Source organism: Lampris incognitus, chromosome 9, assembly GCF_029633865.1.
Source record: "Lampris incognitus isolate fLamInc1 chromosome 9, fLamInc1.hap2, whole genome shotgun sequence".
Taxonomy (NCBI): Eukaryota; Metazoa; Chordata; class Actinopteri; order Lampriformes; family Lampridae; genus Lampris; species Lampris incognitus.
The window spans coordinates 58,990,317-59,009,702 of NC_079219.1; the positions used below are offsets into that span (position 1 = coordinate 58,990,317).

The 19,386-nt window shown below is 50.4% G+C and overlaps 1 protein-coding gene across 2 annotated transcripts in view; it reads left to right on the forward strand.

The window, feature by feature from the left end:
* cacng8b (calcium channel, voltage-dependent, gamma subunit 8b) overlaps positions 1-6,436 on the forward strand; it is a 28,434-nt gene extending 21,998 nt beyond the window's left edge. The window contains exons 3-6 of one of the 2 annotated variants that reach the window (XM_056286311.1): positions 984-1,124; positions 5,621-5,987; positions 6,066-6,181; positions 6,386-6,435. In XM_056286311.1, coding sequence (XP_056142286.1) covers positions 984-1,124; positions 5,621-5,987; positions 6,066-6,181; positions 6,386-6,435 — 674 coding nt within the window. Of the gene's footprint in view, positions 1-983; positions 1,125-5,620 lie in introns of both variants that reach the window. The other variant, XM_056286313.1, reaches the window with a different exon arrangement.
* The last annotated feature ends 12,950 nt before the right edge of the window (positions 6,437-19,386 follow it).

Sequence of the window (19,386 nt, forward strand, 5' to 3'; positions counted from 1 at the left end):
CATGTGTATATGTGTGTCTGTTGCATGTCTGTTGTGTGTGTTTGTGTGTGAATGTGATTGTGTATGTGGGTCTGTGGGCTTTTTACTTGTGTGTGTCTGTTGTGCCTGTGGTGTGTATGTGTCTGTTGCATGTGTGTCTGTTGTGCTTGTGTGTGTGTGTGTGTTTCTTGCATGTCTGTTGTGTGTGTGTGTGTGTGTGTGTGTGTGTGTGTCTGTCTGTCTGTTGCATGTGTGTCTGTTGTGCTTGTGTGTGTGTGTGTGTGTGTGTGTCTGTTGCATGTCTGTTGTGTGTGTGTGTGTGTGTGTGTGTCTGTCTGTTGCGTGTGTGTGTGTTTGTGTGTGTGTGTGTGTGTGTGTGTCTGTCTGTCTGTCTGTTGCATGTGTGTGTGTGTGTGTGTGTGTGTGTGTGTGTGTGTGTGTGTGTGTGTGTGTGTGTGTGTCTGTCTGTCTGTTGCATGTCTGTTGTGTGTGTGTGTGTGTGTGTCTGTTGCATGTCTTTTGCGTGTGTGTGTGTGAGTGTGTGTGTGTGTGCCTGGTTGGCAGGTCTCCTGAAGGCACTGGGTACTGAGGGACAGAGTTGTAAAAACCAGGTCCAGAAAGTAAATGTATTTGCTCCAACCATGTTACTCCACCAGCTGATTTCCTTAGCTAGTTCCCCGCCCCAGTTGAGGAGCGGTGTTGACTAGGAATCTGCTGGTGTGGTGCATGAGTGGAATTTCCTCTGCATCCAACGCTTTGCTGCGTCCTCCATGTGTTTCCCAGAACTGGGGGTAAATAGTATGTCCGCCTGTCTGGAGCCTCAGGGTGGGGGTTCACCGTACCGGGGCAACTGAGACAGTTTCATGAGAATCGCTGCCCTCCCCTGATCGTCTGAGGTCCCCACGCCGTTCACTGGCTCGCCCTGTGTGGCGAGCGACACCCCTCCGGTGTTCCAGCGTAGAGCGTGCCGTGACCTTATGTTTGTCCTCTTCTCCTGTCTGAAGGGGTGGTCCGGGCTTCCAACATCTTCCCCATCCTCAGCGCCATCCTCCTGCTGATGGGAGGGGTGTGCATTGCGGCCAGTCGTTTCTACAAGAGCAAAAGGAACATCATCCTGGGGGCAGGCATTCTCTTTGTGGCGGCAGGTGAGTGTTGTGTTCCTACATGACGGTGTGCACGTGCACGCCGCAGACACACGTGCACACGGTTAAGGTTAAGGTCATTTAATCGGACTTCGTATCAAAATTTGGCTTCGACGGCAAGGTCGCTGTTTCCGTTCATGCACACACTGTATTTTGTTACGTCCATGCTGCCGCTGCACAATTCTGATAGTTGGGGATTTGTTCTGCCCCTGCTGACTCGTAGTGCCCGGCCTGCGAGCTCGGCAGACGTGTAACAGGTTCCCAAGAAAGACTCGGACTCAGGAGTTCCCTTTAGAGCCTTTACTCGAGAAAAGCTGTAAAAGTAAACATACAGATAGAATACACGTCAGTTCCACGTAAGACTCGACACAGACTAACACGTCCACTGTTCGTACACAGAACCACGTAAAGATGAAACAGCTGCCTACAAACCGATGCGTTTGGCTTCAGGTTAACTTACCTTGCAACGTCCACTGCCGCGCTAGCGGCATGTTCGGGCCAACTTACGCTGCAGTTCCCATTGACATGCTAACGGTTAGCATATGGGTACGGATTAGCCACAGAACAGACTTTCTCTTATTGTTACTGATTTTCATGAAGCGTGTCTCTGTAAAGATTTACCAGAGAACTGGACGTAAAAATACTTACAGGCAAACGTTTTATGGCCAGACAACGAGAGACAAGAGAGGACAACACCGTGTCTGGTGTAGTACTGTGACCTCCGCACGGGCTACGGCAACTCTACAGGCCATGGATGTATTATACTTCTACAGAATATAGTATGCAATATAGTATAGGCCATGGATGTACTATACGTCTACATGATAAAGTATGCAATATAGTATAGGCCATGGATGTATTATACTTCTACATAATATAGTATAGGCCATGGATGTATTATACTTCTACATAATATAGTATAGGCCATGGATGTATTATACTTCTACATAATATAGTATAGGCCATGGATGTATTATACTTCTACATAATATAGTATACAATATAGTATAGGCCATGGATGTATTATACTTCTACATAATATAGTATAGGCCATGGATGTATTATACTTATACATAATATAGTATAGGCCATGGATGTATTATACTTCTACATAATATAGTATGCAATATAGTATAGGCCATGGATGTATTATACTTCTACATAATATAGTATAGGCCATGGATGTATTATACTTCTACATAATATAGTATAGGCCATGGATGTATTATACTTCTACATAATATAGTATACAATATAGTACAGGCCATGGATGTATTATACTTCTACATAATATAGTCTATAATACAGTACAGTATCGTTCTACTATAATACATACAGGCCAGGGATGTATATAATATAGTATATAATATAGTATAATATATCGTATGATATAGTTGTACTATAATACATCCATGGTACAGGCACCGTTCTAAAGGCTGTCGACCCGGAAACACGTTCTTAAAGGGCCCGTGTCCACCTAACACACAACATCAACCGATTATGGGGAATTGGGCCCATATGGTCCGCTACATCCCATACGTTTTGTGGCAGACAGATTAATGAAATGTATGTAGAAAAATCCGATGTCTACTATCAGTGATTTATGTGTAAATAAATAGGTGGGTAAACTATTATCTTAATGAATAAATTAATTGTAAAGCGCTTTGAGTGGCTGTTGCAGCTAGAAGAGCGCTATATAAAATGCAGCTTGCCTGATTGCAATCAACCCCAAACACCACCACAACACTCCTGCAGCCAGACAACACAGTATTAATATGCCGGCGTCCGGGTGGCGTGGCGGTCTATTCCGTTGCCTACCAACACAGGGATCGCCAGTTCAAATCCCCGTGTTACCTCCGGCTCGGTCGGCTGGTGACTCCACATGTATGGGAGGAGGCATGTGGTAGTCTGCAGCCCTCCTCTGGATCGGCAGGGGCAGGGGGAGGTGGAGCAGAGACCGGGACGGCTCAGAAGAGTCGGGTAATTGGCTGGGTACAATTGGGGAGAAAAATGGGGGAAAAAATCCCCCCAAAAAAGATAGGTATTAATTAAAAAAAAATGTTTTGCATGAATAACCTGGATCTGAGATACAGTTAAAACATAACATTTCAAAATAGGCCAGGATAAATAAACGGCTATAGTTCACCCGTATTGCCCCGCCTTCTTCAGTATTGACGGTGGCACCAAGGAAAACTTGTATTTTTATTCGATTTACACTCAGGTAGCCTGTACTTTCTACCTGACACCAAGTCACATGTTTTGTGTGAGATTAGGAGCCGCCACAATTTGTGTGTGCATGCCCATCTGTTTTTGTGTGTGCCCACAGCAGCAGAGTAGTGGGGGGGGGGCCTACCAGGGCCCAGAAGGGGGGGGGGCCTCAGGAAGCCTGGAATTAAAAGTTTGTTTTGGTTTGCACATTTTTATTTCTAACTAATTAGTGTCATAACTTCACTTAAAATTGGCTCAATACATCGGCTGAGGGACTTAAAGAAAATACTGGAGGCTCCCTGAGGCCCCTCTCACCCCTCTCTGAGGCTCCTCTCACCCCTCTCTGAGACCCCCCTCACCCCTCTCTGAGGCCTCTCTCACCCCTCTCTGAGGCCTCTCTCACCCCTCTCTGAGACCCCTCTCACCCCTCTCTGAGACCCCTCTCACCCCTCTCTGAGGCCTCTCTCACCCCTCTCTGAGGCCTCTCTCACCCCTCTCTGAGGCCCCTCTCACCCCTCTCTGAGGCCTCCTCTCACCCCTCTCTGAGACCCCTCTCACCCCTCTCTGAGACCCCTCTCTGAGGCCCCTCTCACCTCTCTCTGAGGCCCCCCTCACCCCTCTCTGAGGCCCCTCTCACCCCTCTCTGAGACCCCTCTCACCCCTCTCTGAGACCCCTCTCACCCCTCTCTGAGGCCCCTCTCACCCCTCTCTGAGACCCCTCTCACCTCTCTCTGAGGCCCCTCTCACCCCTCTCTGAGACCCCTCTCACCCCTCTCTGAGGCCCCCCTCACCCCTCTCTGACGCCCCTCTCACCCCTCTCTGAGACCCCTCTCACCCCTCTCTGAGGCCCCTTTCACCCCTCTCTGAGACCCCTCTCACCCCTCTCTGAGACCCCCCTCACCCCTCTCTGAGGCCCCTCTCAGCCCTCTCTGAGGCCCCCCTCACCCCTCTCTGAGGCCCCCTCTCACCCCTCTCTGAGACCCCCCTCACCCCTCTCTGAGGCCCCTCTCACCCCTCTCTGAGACCCCTCTCACCCCTCTCTGAGGCCCCCTCTCACCCCTCTCTGAGACCCCTCTCACCCCTTACAAAAGGTGCAAAATGGTTTTGCCCGCCCCTCACGAGCATCTCTCAGTGCAGCTCATCTAGTCCTGTCGCGAGTGGCTGCTGGCACGAGCACGAGCCCAGAGTCACGTCTCTCCCAAAGAAAGCAAAATCTGGCTTCCAGAAAAGAAAAGGAAAGAGAGAGAAGGCAAAATGAGGGAAAACAACTGTTGAGTCATTTCTTCCAAAAGAGAGGTGAGCTAGGAGCTTTTAAAAGAAAGGTGGCAAGCTAACCCCTGTAAGGTTCCACACCGCAGCAACCACATGTGAAACATCTGCAGCTGTTCTGAAGCTGACAGAGATGACTGACGAGCAGATAAAGACAACATGCCAGGCACTGACGACAACACACGTTGCTGGGGGTGAGCGGGCTCTCAGCAAGCTAAAACTAGTTAAAAGCTACCTCAGATCAGCGGCGTCCCCAGGAGAGGCTGGACAGCCCGGCTCTACTCGCAACCGACAGCCGATCAGCCAAACGGTGGACTTTAAAGATCCAATCGATGACTTTGCACGCAGGAGGTCCCGTCAGTGGGCGTTTGCTGTGGAATACACAGCATCAGTACCCTGACGTGATCAGAGTTTGAAGGGATGCTACACATTTCTGCAGGCACTGCAAGATAGCTGAGTTAGGTTAAGTGAGGTTAATGCACTGTGATGGTAAATAATACGCACTGTGCTACAACTCACACAAGTGATGCGTGAGAGACAAGAGAGGAAAGGGGCCCCACAGAGACTGCGTATGTACAGGGCCCGGAATTCTTTTGCTACGCCCCTGTGCGCCCATGCAAACATGCAGGCGTGCACATACTGAACACCACAGTACACATGTGGTGTACAGTATGTGCACGCCTGCATGTGCATGCCTGCAAACATGCAGGCATGCACATGCAGGCATGCACATACTGTACACCACAGTACACATGTGGTGCGGGGCAGTTGCACGTCATTGTGAGTGCAGATAGCTTGTGCGTGTGTTGTTTTCTGTGGTTCCCTCGTGGTGTTTATACTTTCTGCCTTTGGTGTGTCTCAAAGTGATCCACCTTTCTGGTCTGCCTGTCATGTTTTGAATGTACTATAAACAGTTACGACGGTTGGCCCAGTGTTGTTCCTGGTACCCCGGGTGACCCTGCTGTGGTGTCTGTAAGCGGCTACAGACGCCGTGTATCTGTGCTGTCTCTCTCTCTCTGCAGGTCTGAGTAACATCATCGGCGTGATCGTGTACATCTCGGCGGCCCTGGGAGACATCTCTCCCAAGAAGGACGAGGATAAGAAGTGGCAGTACTCCTACGGCTGGTCCTTTTACTTCGGAGGCCTGTCCTTCATCATGGCGGAGATGGTGGGGGTCCTCGCCGTCAACATCTACATCGAGAAGAACAAGGAGCTGCGCTGCCGCTCGCGCACCGACATCTTCAAGAGCACCACGCACGCCATGCTCCGCCTGCCCAGCTACCGCTTCCGCCGCCGCTCACGCTCCTCGTCGCGCTCCACCGACCCCTCGCGCTCCCGAGACCCCTCGCCGGTGGGGGGGGGCAAAAACTTCGGCCTCCCCCCCTCGGCGCTGCTCTCCCAGGGCCCGATCTCGGTGTCCACGCTGCCCAACCCCCACTCCCGCTCGCACACTGCCCTGGCCGGAGGCGACATCTCCCTCTACACGCTGTCCCGCGACCCCAAGCTGGCGGGCTTGCCGCCCATGTACGGCACGGTGGACCGCGCCACGCTCTACCAGCTCCACAACTGCTTCCCCAAGGACGGCGGAGGCGGCGGCGGAGGAGGAGGGGGGGGCGGGGGAGTGATGTTGAGCGGCACGCTGCCCTCGCTCAAGTCCCACAACCCCTCCAACTCCTCCAACTCCAACGCGCCCATGCCCAACTCGGTGGGCTCCGGCCAGCCGCCTTTCTCCTCGTCCACGGTGGAGAGGGAGCGAGGGATGGGCACTCTGGACAGGCTGAAGGGAGACAGGGAGAGCAACTCTAACACGCTCAACAGGAAGACGACGCCCGTGTAGAGAGGAGCGAGAGCGGAGGAGCGAGGGCGGCGAGGGGGCACGGGAGAGGCGGGGCGGCGTGAGCGAGAGAAGGAAGGACAGAGGGGGAGAGGGGGAAGGAGGGCGGAGAGAAGGGGGATGCCGTGTCTCTCCTTCACGTTCACCGTTACTAAGTAGTCGACTCGATTTCACTGAGAACTTGAAAAAAAAGGAAGATGAGTAATAACAGAGTGATAATAACAACAACAATGAACTTTCACAATGAAACTATTTTGATATTTTAATGCGCTAGAAATGATTTATTTTGTTAATGATCAAACGCAATTAACCTCGGGCTGTTATGAAAAAAACAAAAACAACAAAAAAAAGAAAAGAAAAATAACGTTCCACGTACTTTTCTTTCCTGTGCAATACTTCCTGCTGACTTAACAAGGTAACCTTCCGTGTGAATTGTTGTTGTGATTATTCTTAGCGTTATTACGAGCTCGCTCTGTCTGCAACTCTATAGTTTGGAATGAAAACTCAAATTTGTTTTTTTTCATTATTTTCCACTTTTTTGGTTTTTCTCGACGACTTTTACTGTGAATTTCTTCCATGCAAAGCCGCCGGGGGGCTGTTGGGGGGCTGTCGGTGGGCTGTCGGTCGGCTGTCGGGGGGCTGTTGGGGGGCTGTGTTACTGTGTCAACGTGTCGAGCATGACTGTGCGAGAATGAGAGAGCGTATCGTTATTATTATTATTGTTCTTATTATGATTATTCTTATTATTTCTCACAGAGATCCGTTGGTTTCGGTTTAGTCTCGTGAGCGTCTCCAACATGGAGTCAGATGTGAATACTGTACGTTGTCTTCCAGCGTCGTTACACAACGGGCTGCGACCATGACGCGAGTGACTGAGACAACTGACCAGCTCCAGTGTGACGAGGAGTCTTGAGTTTTTCTATCTGTTAGTCTGATTTCCATTTTACTCCGTGTTAACAGTAGTGCTAGTAGCCGTAGTCGTGTTGAAGATGTTTGTTCTCGGGCATTAACGGAAGCCTCCGTCTCGAGGCAGCAGAGAAAAGAGACACACACACAAAAAAAAAACATTTGTACAGATTCAGGTAAAGGTTGTTTGTTGCCTGAGCAGAAGAATGACGAACTTCCTCATGTTTTCTATGGAACGTCCCAAAGCGGCTTCTTCACACTGACATGCAACTCTCCACCCATCCATCCATGAGCCGAGCCGCTTATCATACCGAGGGTGGCGGGGATGCTGGAGCCTATCCCAGCAGTCGTTGGGTGGCGGGCGGCGGGCGGGGAGACACCCTGGACAGGCCGCCAGGCCGTCACGGGGCCCACACAGTCACACCTAGAGACAAATTAGTACGGCCGAGTCACCTGACCTACATGTCTTTGGACTGTGGGGGGGAAACCAGAGCACCCGGAGGAAACCCACGAGGACACGGGGAGAACATGCAAACTGCACACAGAGGACGACTCCGAATGACCCACCAAGGTTGGACGACCGGTCGTCCAACCTTGGTGGGTCATCCCGGGTCATCCTCTGTTCATCCTTTTCAATGCCACTGGCAAAAAAAAGAAGAATTTACGTATGTGTGTGTGTGTGTGTGTGGGGGGGGGTGTTTAAAAAAATAATCATAGAGAGACCTGTGGAAGCGGTCCATGTACATTGTAATTTCTTGCGAGGTCTATATAGATACTTTATTTGGGACCACTGTATGAATTTGGGGTGGGGAGGGTTTGGGTAAAGTGTGTTTTTGTTCCTGTGTACTGGTACGGGACGCCCTAGCTCAGACTCTTATGGGGTGGGGTGAGGAGGTGGGGTTCCTCATCTCACCCTGCCCCGCTTCCTACGTCAACCCTCCACCCCCCCCCCCTTATTCAGGCTCTTATTCGCTCATGGCGTTGCCCCCCCCCCCACAATGTCACACGACCAGTAAGCGAATCACGGCGGAGTTCACCCCGCTCGACGTCCCCCAGAGATTCTTTCACTGTGCTTCCCTCTGTGACCCCCCCCGGATTTTGAATTTGAACTTTCACCTTTTCTGTTGATGAGAATGTATGCACACGTAAACACCACCAACCCCCCCCCCCCATCCAATCGCCCTCCCCCACGCCCGTCCATCCACCCACCCGCCCCGGCTCCTCAACTGTCGTGTGTGACTGCAGAGCCACCCTGCAATTAGCGAACGGGGGGGAGAAAGAAAACAACAAATCAACCAGACGCTTCCAGGTTGGGGTACGTTTCCATTGTTTGGTTTCGTTTGAGAAAAAGAATAATGTGACAAACCTGCGCACAGATAGCATTTATGTGGGCAATATGAATAGTATGTAGTTGAAAATAGATATATCTAGACAAATGATCATGGTTTATCGAAATGTGTGATAAACTCAAACACTGTATTGCACGAAGTTTATAAAAAAAAAGAAAATAACAGACCTATTCACAGACTGCTGTCTTTTGTTTCCTTTTTTTCCTGGGAGGAGGCCCGGACCTCTCTCTGAGATACGCAATCACAGATCAGGTCTCGCCGTGCAACATCTGTCTGCACACAGGAGACCGGTGCTTTAACGTGTCCTGGTTTGTTTATTTGATCCTTCACAGAGCTAAACGACGGGTCAACCTGCTCACATACAGGTCGCCCCAAGGTCTGTTATAATCTCTTGGCTATGCTCTGATCCCGATAGGCTATATGCGTGGTCCCCTGTGTCAGACTTGAGTCCAGTCAAACTTGTAAATGTGCAAATTAGGTAGCAGATGGGTGGTGTTTGCCAAATAGGTCAACAAGAGGAGAAGGGATTTGAAATTCCAACTCGACTACGTGTCCTTTCTTTGTGACTGGCAACTTCGGTGACATCAACGGAAATATCCTGACCTGGCCGGCCCCAGCCATCTGCTAGCGCATGCTGGTATGCAGCGATCTTGGTGTGGCGCCCAAGATGGTTGCCTCGTGCATCTGTGCAGGGAGAAGGGGATTTACAATCCAATAAATATTTCTTTTCGCCGTTGCCATCTGCCTGATATGGTCGCAGTGACCCGGTCTGGAACAGTTTTCTTTGGCTGAATCGCTGACAAGTTTCCTATCCTTTGTGAAGTAATGGTAGAAATTGCACCTGTCACAAAGTACTCCATGGAATTCCTCGAGGCTCCTCCAGTAAGCCCCGGGCTGAGAAAGCTCCTAAGCAAAGAGGGGGTGGCACACATATCAACCCCCGAAAAAAGGATGGGGAGGGGGGGGTAAGAACGTTTTGCACAAGATTGGGACCGTTGTTAGCGGAAGTTTCGACCTCACTAGACCCCCAACTTTTTGGACGTAGGACCCCTGGGAACAAATCACAATCAAACTTAATCAAAGTCAAGGTAGGGAACAATAGACCATCCAACCATGCTATGCTATCAGCTTCCTTCATGTTCAACCCCAGATCTCTTGTAAACAAGACTGATGAGTTCCGAGGTCCAGGCTAGCTTGATTAAAAAACAAACAAACACGTAGACTGTTTACTCCCCACATGCCTGAAGAATTACTGGGTGTTGATAGCTACACCATGTGGTGGAGGTGCCGCCCTGTACACCAGAGACTGGGTTCCATCATATCCCCTAACCCAGGGGTGGGCAATCTTATCCAGAAAGGGCCGGTGTGGGTGCTCCAACCAAGCACTTACACCCCTGATCCCACTCATCAACTAGCAGAGTCTTTGCTGAGGAACTTGATTAGGAGACACAGGTGTGCAAATGCTTGGTTGGAACAAAAACCTTCACCCACACTGGCCTTTTCTGGATAAGACCGCCCTTTCTGCACCTGTATCAGTGTTCCTGACCATGTGTTTGTGGGTGAGAGTGAGACTTCTGAGACCCCCACAGCACAAAGCTGCTATTGCTGTGTGAGTGGTATGTTTACCGCCCCAATCACCACATCAGGACGAACTCGTTGAACATCTAATAGTATCATCCGACCTTCTTCATTCTAAGCACCCAGACATTGGGCTTGGAATTCTTGGAGACTTCAACCATCTCAGGGTCCACGACATCTGCCAGGTGGTTCAGAAAAACAGCAGAGGGGAAGCCATCTTTGACATGATTATCACTAGCATTGCATTTGATCGTGTGTGCTTGTGTGTCTGTCCGCGGCTAATCTTGCATATGACCAGGTCTAGCAGCCTAATTTTTTTTTGCTGTTATGACCAGTGAAGTGTGGTGAGGTCAGTGGCTGGGTAGGCGGTGAGGTGTGGTGAGGTCAGTAGCTGGGTAGGCAGTGAGGTGTGGTGAGGTCAGTGGCTGGGTAGGCAGTGAGGTGTGGTGAGGTCAGTAGCTGGGTAGGTGGTGAGGTCAGTAGCTGGATAGGCGGTGAGGTGTGGTGAGGTCAGTGGCTGGGTAGACAGTGAGGTGTGGTGAGGTCAGTAGCTGGGTAGGTGGTGAGGTCAGTGGCTGGGTAGGCAGTGAGGTGTGGTGAGGTCAGTGGCTGGGTAGACAGTGAGGTGTGGTGAGGTCAGTAGCTGGGTAGGCAGTGAGGTGTGGTGAGGTCAGTGGCTGGGTAAACAGTGAGGTGTGGTGAGGTCAGTGGCTGGGTAGGCAGTGAGGTGTGGTGAGGTCAGTGGCTGGGTAGACAGTGAGGTGTGGTGAGGTCAGTAGCTGGGTAGGCAGTGAGGTGTGGTGAGGTCAGTGGCTGGGTAGGCAGTGAGGTGTGGTGAGGTCAGTGGCTGGGTAGACAGTGAGGTGTGGTGAGGTCAGTAGCTGGGTAGGTGGTGAGGTGTGGTGAGGTCAGTGGCTGGGTAGGTGGTGAGGTCAGTAGCTGGATAGGCGGTGAGGTGTGGTGAGGTCAGTGGCTGGGTAGGCGGTGAGGTGTGGTGAGGTCAGTGGCTGGGTAGGCGGTGAGGTGTGGTGAGGTCAGTAGCTGGATAGGCGGTGAGGTGTGGTGAGGTCAGTGGCTGGGTAGACAGTGAGGTGTGGTGAGGTCAGTAGCTGGGTAGGTGGTGAGGTCAGTAGCTGGGTAGGCGGTGAGGTCAGTGGCTGGGTAGGCGGTGAGGTCAGTAGCTGGGTAGGTGGTGAGGTCAGTAGCTGGGTAGGTGGTGAGGTCAGTAGCTGGGTAGGTGGTGAGGTCAGTAGCTGGGTAGGCAGTGAGGTCAGTAGCTGGGTAGGCGGTGAGGTCAGTAGCTGGGTAGGCAGTGAGGTGTGGTGAGGTCAGTAGCTGGGTAGGCAGTGAGGTCAGTAGCTGGGTAGGCGGTGAGGTCAGTAGCTGGGTAGGCAGTGAGGTGTGGTGAGGTCAGTAGCTGGGTAGGCGGTGAGGTCAGTAGCTGGGTAGGCGGTGAGGTCAGTAGCTGGGTAGGCAGTGAGGTGTGGTGAGGTCAGTAGCTGGGTAGGCGGTGAGGTCAGTGGCTGGGTAGGCAGTGAGATGTGGTGAGGTCAGTAGCTGGGTAGGTGGTGAGGTCAGTGGCTGGGTAGGCGGTGAGGTCAGTAGCTGGGTAGGCGGTGAGGTGTGGTGAGGTCAGTAGCTGGGTAGGCGGTGAGGTGTGGTGAGGTCAGTAGCTGGGTAGGCGGTGAGGTGTGGTGAGGTCAGTGGCTGGGTAGGCGGTGAGGTCAGTAGCTGGGTAGGCGGTGAGGTGTGGTGAGGTCAGTAGCTGGGTAGGTGGTGAGGTGTGGTGAGGTCAGTGGCTGGGTAGGTGGTGAGGTCAGTAGCTGGGTAGGCAGTGAGGTGTGGTGAGGTCAGTAGCTGGGTAGGCGGTGAGGTGTGGTGAGGTCAGTAGCTGGGTAGGTGGTGAGGTGTGGTGAGGTCAGTGGCTGGGTAGGTGGTGAGGTCAGATGCTGGGTAGGTGGTGAGGTGTGGTGAGGTCAGTAGCTGGGTAGGCGGTGAGGTCAGTAGCTGGGTAGGTGGTGAGGTCAGTAGCTGGGTAGGCAGTGAGGTGTGGTGAGGTCAGTAGCTGGGTAGGCGGTGAGGTCAGTGGCTGGGTAGGCAGTGAGATGTGGTGAGGTCAGTAGCTGGGTAGGTGGTGAGGTCAGTGGCTGGGTAGGCGGTGAGGTCAGTAGCTGGGTAGGCGGTGAGGTGTGGTGAGGTCAGTAGCTGGGTAGGCGGTGAGGTGTGGTGAGGTCAGTAGCTGGGTAGGCGGTGAGGTGTGGGGAGGTCAGTGGCTGGGTAGGCGGTGAGGTCAGTAGCTGGGTAGGTGGTGAGGTGTGGTGAGGTCAGTAGCTGGGTAGGTGGTGAGGTGTGGTGAGGTCAGTAGCTGGGTAGGTGGTGAGGTGTGGTGAGGTCAGTGGCTGGGTAGGTGGTGAGGTCAGTAGCTGGGTAGGCAGTGAGGTGTGGTGAGGTCAGTAGCTGGGTAGGCGGTGAGGTGTGGTGAGGTCAGTAGCTGGGTAGGTGGTGAGGTGTGGTGAGGTCAGTGGCTGGGTAGGTGGTGAGGTCAGATGCTGGGTAGGTGGTGAGGTGTGGTGAGGTCAGTAGCTGGGTAGGCGGTGAGGTCAGTAGCTGGGTAGGTGGTGAGGTCAGTAGCTGGGTAGGCAGTGAGGTGCAGTGAGGTCAGTAGCTGGGTAGGCGGTGAGGTGTGGTGAGGTCAGTAGCTGGGTAGGTGGTGAGGTGTGGTGAGGTCAGTGGCTGGGTAGGTGGTGAGGTCAGATGCTGGGTAGGCAGTGAGGTCAGTAGCTGGGTAGGTGGTGAGGTCAGTAGCTGGGTAGGTGGTGAGGTCAGTAGCTGGGTAGGCAGTGAGGTGCAGTGAGGTCAGTAGCTGGGTAGGTGGTGAGGTCAGATGCTGGGTAGGCAGTGAGGTCAGATGCTGGGTAGGCGGTGAGGTCAGTAGCTGGGTAGGTGGTGAGGTCAGTAGCTGGGTAGGCGGTGGGCATTCACAAATCCAAATTCCATCCTTTGGTGCTCTCTAATGTTTTATAACAATCTGATCCTTCTTCATTCTTCCAACTGCCACAGAATTCTAGAATATTGCGCCCCCTGGCTGAACTACATTCCAAATGAACGCCTAAACAGAAATATTCTCAAAGTACATACGAAGTAAGTACTCTCTTCTTGTTTGACGTCACTAAATCCCAAAAATGCCTCTTTAACGCCATTTCTGGCAGACATACCGCAGTGCGACAGACAGGTGCGCTTTGTTGGTCGTGTCAGTGGTGTTGTGGACAGGAGAGCGGCTGCAGGGCCTCATCTGGAATGTTCTGTCCCTTCCTGCCAAGACAGAGACCGTCCTTTTGAATACGGTCCGGTGTTCCGGACAACACTTAGGAAACTTCAAGATGCGTCGCCAACTGCTGCTCTTTCCCCGCAATGAGGATTAAGAGCGCCACATAAGACCCCTTTCCACCACCCTGGTGCCGGGGCCTAATCTAGAACCGGTTCCACGCTTTTCCACCGAAAAGAAGACTGGTGCCGGTGCCAAAGTACAGGCACCGGCACGGCACCATTTTTTTTTTGGTTTGTTTTTTGGATTTCTTTCTCCCTTTTTCTCCCCAGTAGTACTTGGCCAGTTACCCCACTCTCCCGAGCCGTCCCGGTCTCTGCTCCACCCCCTCTGCTGATCTGGGGAGGGCTGCAGACCACCACACGCCTCCTCCCATACATGTGGAGTCACCAGCCGCTTCTTTTCACCTGACAGTGAGGAGTTTCACCAGGGGGACGTAGCGCGTGGGAGGATCACGCTATCCCCCCCCCAGTTCCCCCTCCCCCCTGAACAGGCGCCCCGACCGACCAGAGGAGGCGCTAGTGCAGCGACCAGGACACGTACCCACATCCGGCTTCTCACCCACAGACACGGCCATTTGTGTCTGTAGGACGCCCGACCAAGCCGGAGGTAACACGGGGATTCGAACCGGCGATCTCCGTGTTGGTAGGCAACGGAATACGCCACCCGGACGCCCTCGGCACCACAAAATTGCTGGACCAGAAGTTGGAACCTGACGTCAGCGGCCATGGGCGGGGCTACCGCAAGAAATTCGCCGCCCCTTGACCCTTGGCGCATGCGTGTGTGCTGATGTTTAGTTTCGCAGTGAAAATAAGAAATTCGCCGACCAGCGCACGAGGGGCTGGAAGGGGGCGAGTGTGCAGGTAAACCAGCAAAACCGGCACTGCCAGAAGAAATAACCGCGTCCGCTCCACCTGGGAAAGGAGAAGGAAAAGCAGGGATTAAGAGGAACGGGATGGAGATACGGCAGAAAAGGTGGGAGGAAGACCAGAAAGGGAGGGGGTGTCAGAAAATACAAACATCTGGCGTAACAAAGAGCTATAGAGGAAGGAGTAGAAGGGAGGAGGTCATAGTAACAAGACTAAGACTGGCTCACACAGGATTAAATGGCACCTTGTTTATAATGGGGGGGGGTCACAGGAGAAAGTCCGGGAGGCGGGACGGGAGTGGGATCTGATGGGAATACCGGGAAGAGCAGGAGAGGGAGAGGGGATTAGATCACCAGGAAGTCACTCTTTACTTTCCTGAGTGACACAAGTTGATGGGTAGAATTTAAGAAGGAGGGTAAAATGACATGCTGTAGATGGCGGTATGCACCTTAAAGTTGTTTGCGATCCGCCAGTAAAATTAGAGAAGAAGAAAACCGGGGGGCGCGAAGAAGACCGGGGGGCGCGAAGAAGAAGAAGTGTCCTGCCATTTTGAGAGCGCGAGGGAAGGCGGAGCGAGCGCTTCAGTAGAGCGACGGAACACGTCTCAACCGAGCTGAAGACGGTGAGGAAGAAGGGTTATATGTTCTGTAGAGATGGTGAAACTGAACGGTAGAGAAGTGGTGCAGGGAGGGAAAACACAGAAGTCCAGCTAAAAACCGAGTTGCTGGGCGACGTCCTCGGTTTAGCGTCTTTAGCTCGCGGTGCTAGAAGCGACGCGCGCATCGGACGCTACACCGCCGCGTGACCCTGGTAAGTTTTCATTTTTTCTGTCAAATACTTAAGGTTAAAGGTTATGCCGTAATACTTAAGGCTAAATGTTATGCCTAAATAAATACTTAAGGTTAAAGGTTATGCCTTAATACTCAAGGTTAAAGGTTATGCCTAAATACTTAAGGTTAAAGGTTATGCCTTAATACTTAAGGTTAAAGGTTATGCCTTAATACTTAAGGTTAAAGGTTATGCCTTAATACTTAAGGTTAAAGGTTATGCCTAAATACTTAAGGTTAAAGGTTATGCCTTAATACTTAAGGTTAAAGGTTATGCCTTAATACTTAAGGTTAAACGTAATGCCTAAATACTTAAGGTTAAAGGTTATGCCTTAATACTTAAGGTTAAAGGTTATGCCTAAATACTTAAGGTTAAAGGTTATGCCTTAATACTTAAGGTTAAAGGTTATGCCTTAATACTTAAGATTAAAGGTTATGCCTAAATACTTAAGGTTAAAGGTTATACATTAATACTTAACGTTAAAGGTTATACATTAATACTTAACGTTAAAGGTTATGCCTAAATACTTAAGGTTAAAGGTTATGCCTAAATACTTAAGGTTAAAGGTTATGCCTAAATACTTAAGGTTAAAGGTTATACCTTAATACTTAAGGTTAAAGGTTATGCCTAAATATTTAAGGTTAAAGGTTATGCCTAAATACTTAAGGTTAAAGGTTACGCCTTACACGTCATGTACTTAATCCTGTACAACACAAACCATTTCACTTGCGCTTTTATTGCTTGTATATGAAGTGATCATGAATGAGTAGATCCATATATACATATATATACACACATATATATACATATATATATATATATATATATCACCCTGTGGACCCACCACACGTAGGGTTCAACAGTGCAGGTTCGTGATGCCTCCTGGGCGCCTTCCTTTGGAGGTTTACTGGGCACGGCCAACTGGGAGGAGACCCCGGGGTAGACCAAGAACTCGCTGGAGGGACTACATGTCCAACCTGGCCTGGGAACGCCTTGGGATCCCCCAGGAGGAGCTGTAGGGCGTTGCTAGGTGTGTGTGTGTGTGTGTGTTTGTGTTTGTGTGGGTTTGGGTGGGTGGGTGGGTGTGGGCCCTGTGATGGCCTGGCGGCCTGTCCTGGGTGTCTCCCCACCTGCTGCCCAGTGACTGCTGGGATAGGCTCCAGCGTCCCGCGACCCCGGTTGGGATAAGCAGCTTGGATAATGGATGGATGAATGAGTAGACTCGCTAGCCGGTGGTTGTTACATATACAAATACCTCAAACTAATACCTGCAAATATTGTATTCTACCACACAACAAATACCACCCACCCCCGAGATGCATGGAACGCGATTACAATCGTCAAACACAATGTACAAGACAATATACATTTTTTTGCAGTATACAAATAGCTGACTTGGTTAACACCTCTATAATGTGCAGTAACTGAGGTTCATTATTTACTGTACATAAACACTAATTTCATAATCATTTTGTGTTATAAGATGTCACATGTGATGAAAACAGCTCAACGCCATCTGGCAGCGAACCATTGCCTCCGATACCATCAGCGAGCACTGGAATCCGTCCATTATCCATACCGCTTATCCTACTCGGGGTCGTGGGGATGCTGGAGCCTATCCCAGCAGTCAGTGGGCAGGCAGCAGGCAGGGAGACACCCTCCGCCAGTCCATCACAGAGCTGGAATGGGAAGCACTGGAATCAGAAGGGGTAAATACAGTTCACTTAATACAGCACCGGCACCATTCTGGTGGAAAAGAGGTAATAGTTTCCCCGGTTTGATGAGCCAGTGCTTTCCTTGTTTCCCCTGAAGGCTAATTGCTGTTTCCGTAAGTAGTGCGTATCAAGTCCTTCAGAATCTCACGATGTTCCCTCTCCTTCGCGTTGTGCGCGGAGACTTGCTGTTTGTTAGCCTCGTTAACATTTAAAGCTAGGTTGAACGGTGTGCAGTTTCCAGAGCTTTTGAATATTAATTGATGTTGAATGTGTCAACTGGACCATTCGTGCTTGACTAGCGCTGCAGGCAGGTTGTTCAGGTCACAGAAGCCGGCACCTCCCCACGCATTGTCCCGCTGTCTGGAAAACAGCGAACAAGGGAAGCAGTACAGCCTGCTGGTCTTAGCATCGGAGCCGCAGTCACATAGACGCTCTTTCCTTATGCCCCACTCCGGCTGGAACGATGGGATGATTTTCTGCCCTTTACGCTGGTGGAGGTCAGGGAGAGATGGTGTTGGCCTGCCTTGCTGGCTATCCAGTTTATTAAAACTCTGAAGACATACGATGGTTGACATTACTGATTTCGCTGTGAGGTGTAGCTAAGCTGCTCAAATTCAAATGAGCCAGCTTTCTTTATGGATAACACAAATATCTATGACATTGTAACAATTCAGCACCTTGATGGCTCTGATTGGCTCGCAGTCCCACCATAAGCAGCGCCTTTCCTCATCTGTTGATTTCGCCTCAAGGTACGCAATACGCATGCGTAAACGTCGAAATTCACAACATTAAAGGTAATCCTGGAAAAAGCAGAGCCTACCCTTCCCGCTGAAGAAGTAGGTGAGCTTGTGCACCATACAGCATTTCGCTCTTAAAAGTTTTAAGGACTTAAAAAGGACAAGGACATGAAAATATGATTAAAAATACGTCATAACGGCATACGTGTAACTAGAGTGAGATTTTGATATGCTGTTATGAAATTGTTGTACAGTTATTTTAATTAAATTATCACAGGGTAGGCACTGCCTGCCCTGCCTACCCTGACCGCATGTCGTTGGTTATGACTGTATGATCAAGAAGCTTTCATGGTTGCGGTGATTCAAATCCTTTGAATACCGTTCTTGCTACCCCCTCGAGCTAGCTACAGCGTGAATGAAGGGGGGGGGGGGGCGGCAATAGCAAGAACCATAGGCGACCTGCCCTGTACGATGAATACTTAATTGCGTAGAGCCTCGCAAACCCTTTTTTTTTTCCAAGAAAGAAAGACAATGCCAATCGATGGCGCTGACCCAGTACAAGCGCCCCCCCATGGATTTGTTTGGTGCAGGTGTTGCAGCAACTGTCCAATCAATCATTATGCTGCTAAATAAAGTAAGATATGATGGTTAAAAAAAAAAACGACATGATGGCGCCTCCCAAATGCATTCCTCCAAATGAAAACTGAAGAAAACGAAGACAGGGAGCAGAAGTCAGGATTCAGGTATGCGTCACTGAGTCATTCATTGCACATGAAAGAGTTGATACAGATATTCTTTAGCAATTCATATTTAATATTTACCAATTCTGTTCAGAAGCAATGAAGCTCCTGCTGACAGAAGGCGAACCTTAAACTAATTGTCGTGGCTACTAACATGCATGAGGTCAGTCAGGGTAGCTAGCTTAATTAGTCTAGAGCAGCGGTGGCTAACCATGTGCCATGGAGAGGAGAGCCATGTATGCAGGTTTTCATTCCACACCAGGTGATTTCACTGATACATTCGTCCTCTTTGGTTGAAGGGTTACTAATGAGTGAAATCAGCTGGTGTGGAGTCCGGCTGGAATGGAAACCTGCAATACACATGGCTCTCCATGGCACATGGTCAGCCACCCCTGCTCTAGAGCATGTGTTTAGCAGAAGTCAGGATTCAGGAATGTGTCATGGAATCATTTGTTGCAAATGAATTTATATAGATATTCTTCAGCAATTTATATTTGAATATTCTCTCTCTCATTCACAAAGACACACACACACACACACACACACACACACAGTCAAATAGAAACAGCTTTAGGGAAACCACAAATTGCCAAATTTTTAAAGAGGAATGTTTCCACCATTTTATTTTTTAAACGTTTAATTTTCCTCGTCTCATCTGTTGCCCAGTTTTATTTTGGGCCGTAGAAGTTATAAATTATGCTTTGGGTTTAATTTGTCGCCATAGATACCTGACGTTTATCATCAGACAGTCGCACTGATGCAACTTTTTGTGCAGCTCCTGTTCTGCTGCATGCTGAGCCCACAGCATCATAGCTAATCCAGTATCAAACTGGAAACTGTTTTTATTGTTTGTCACATTTGGCCACATGTTTCTCATATATTGTGTTTGGGTATTTACAGGATGTTG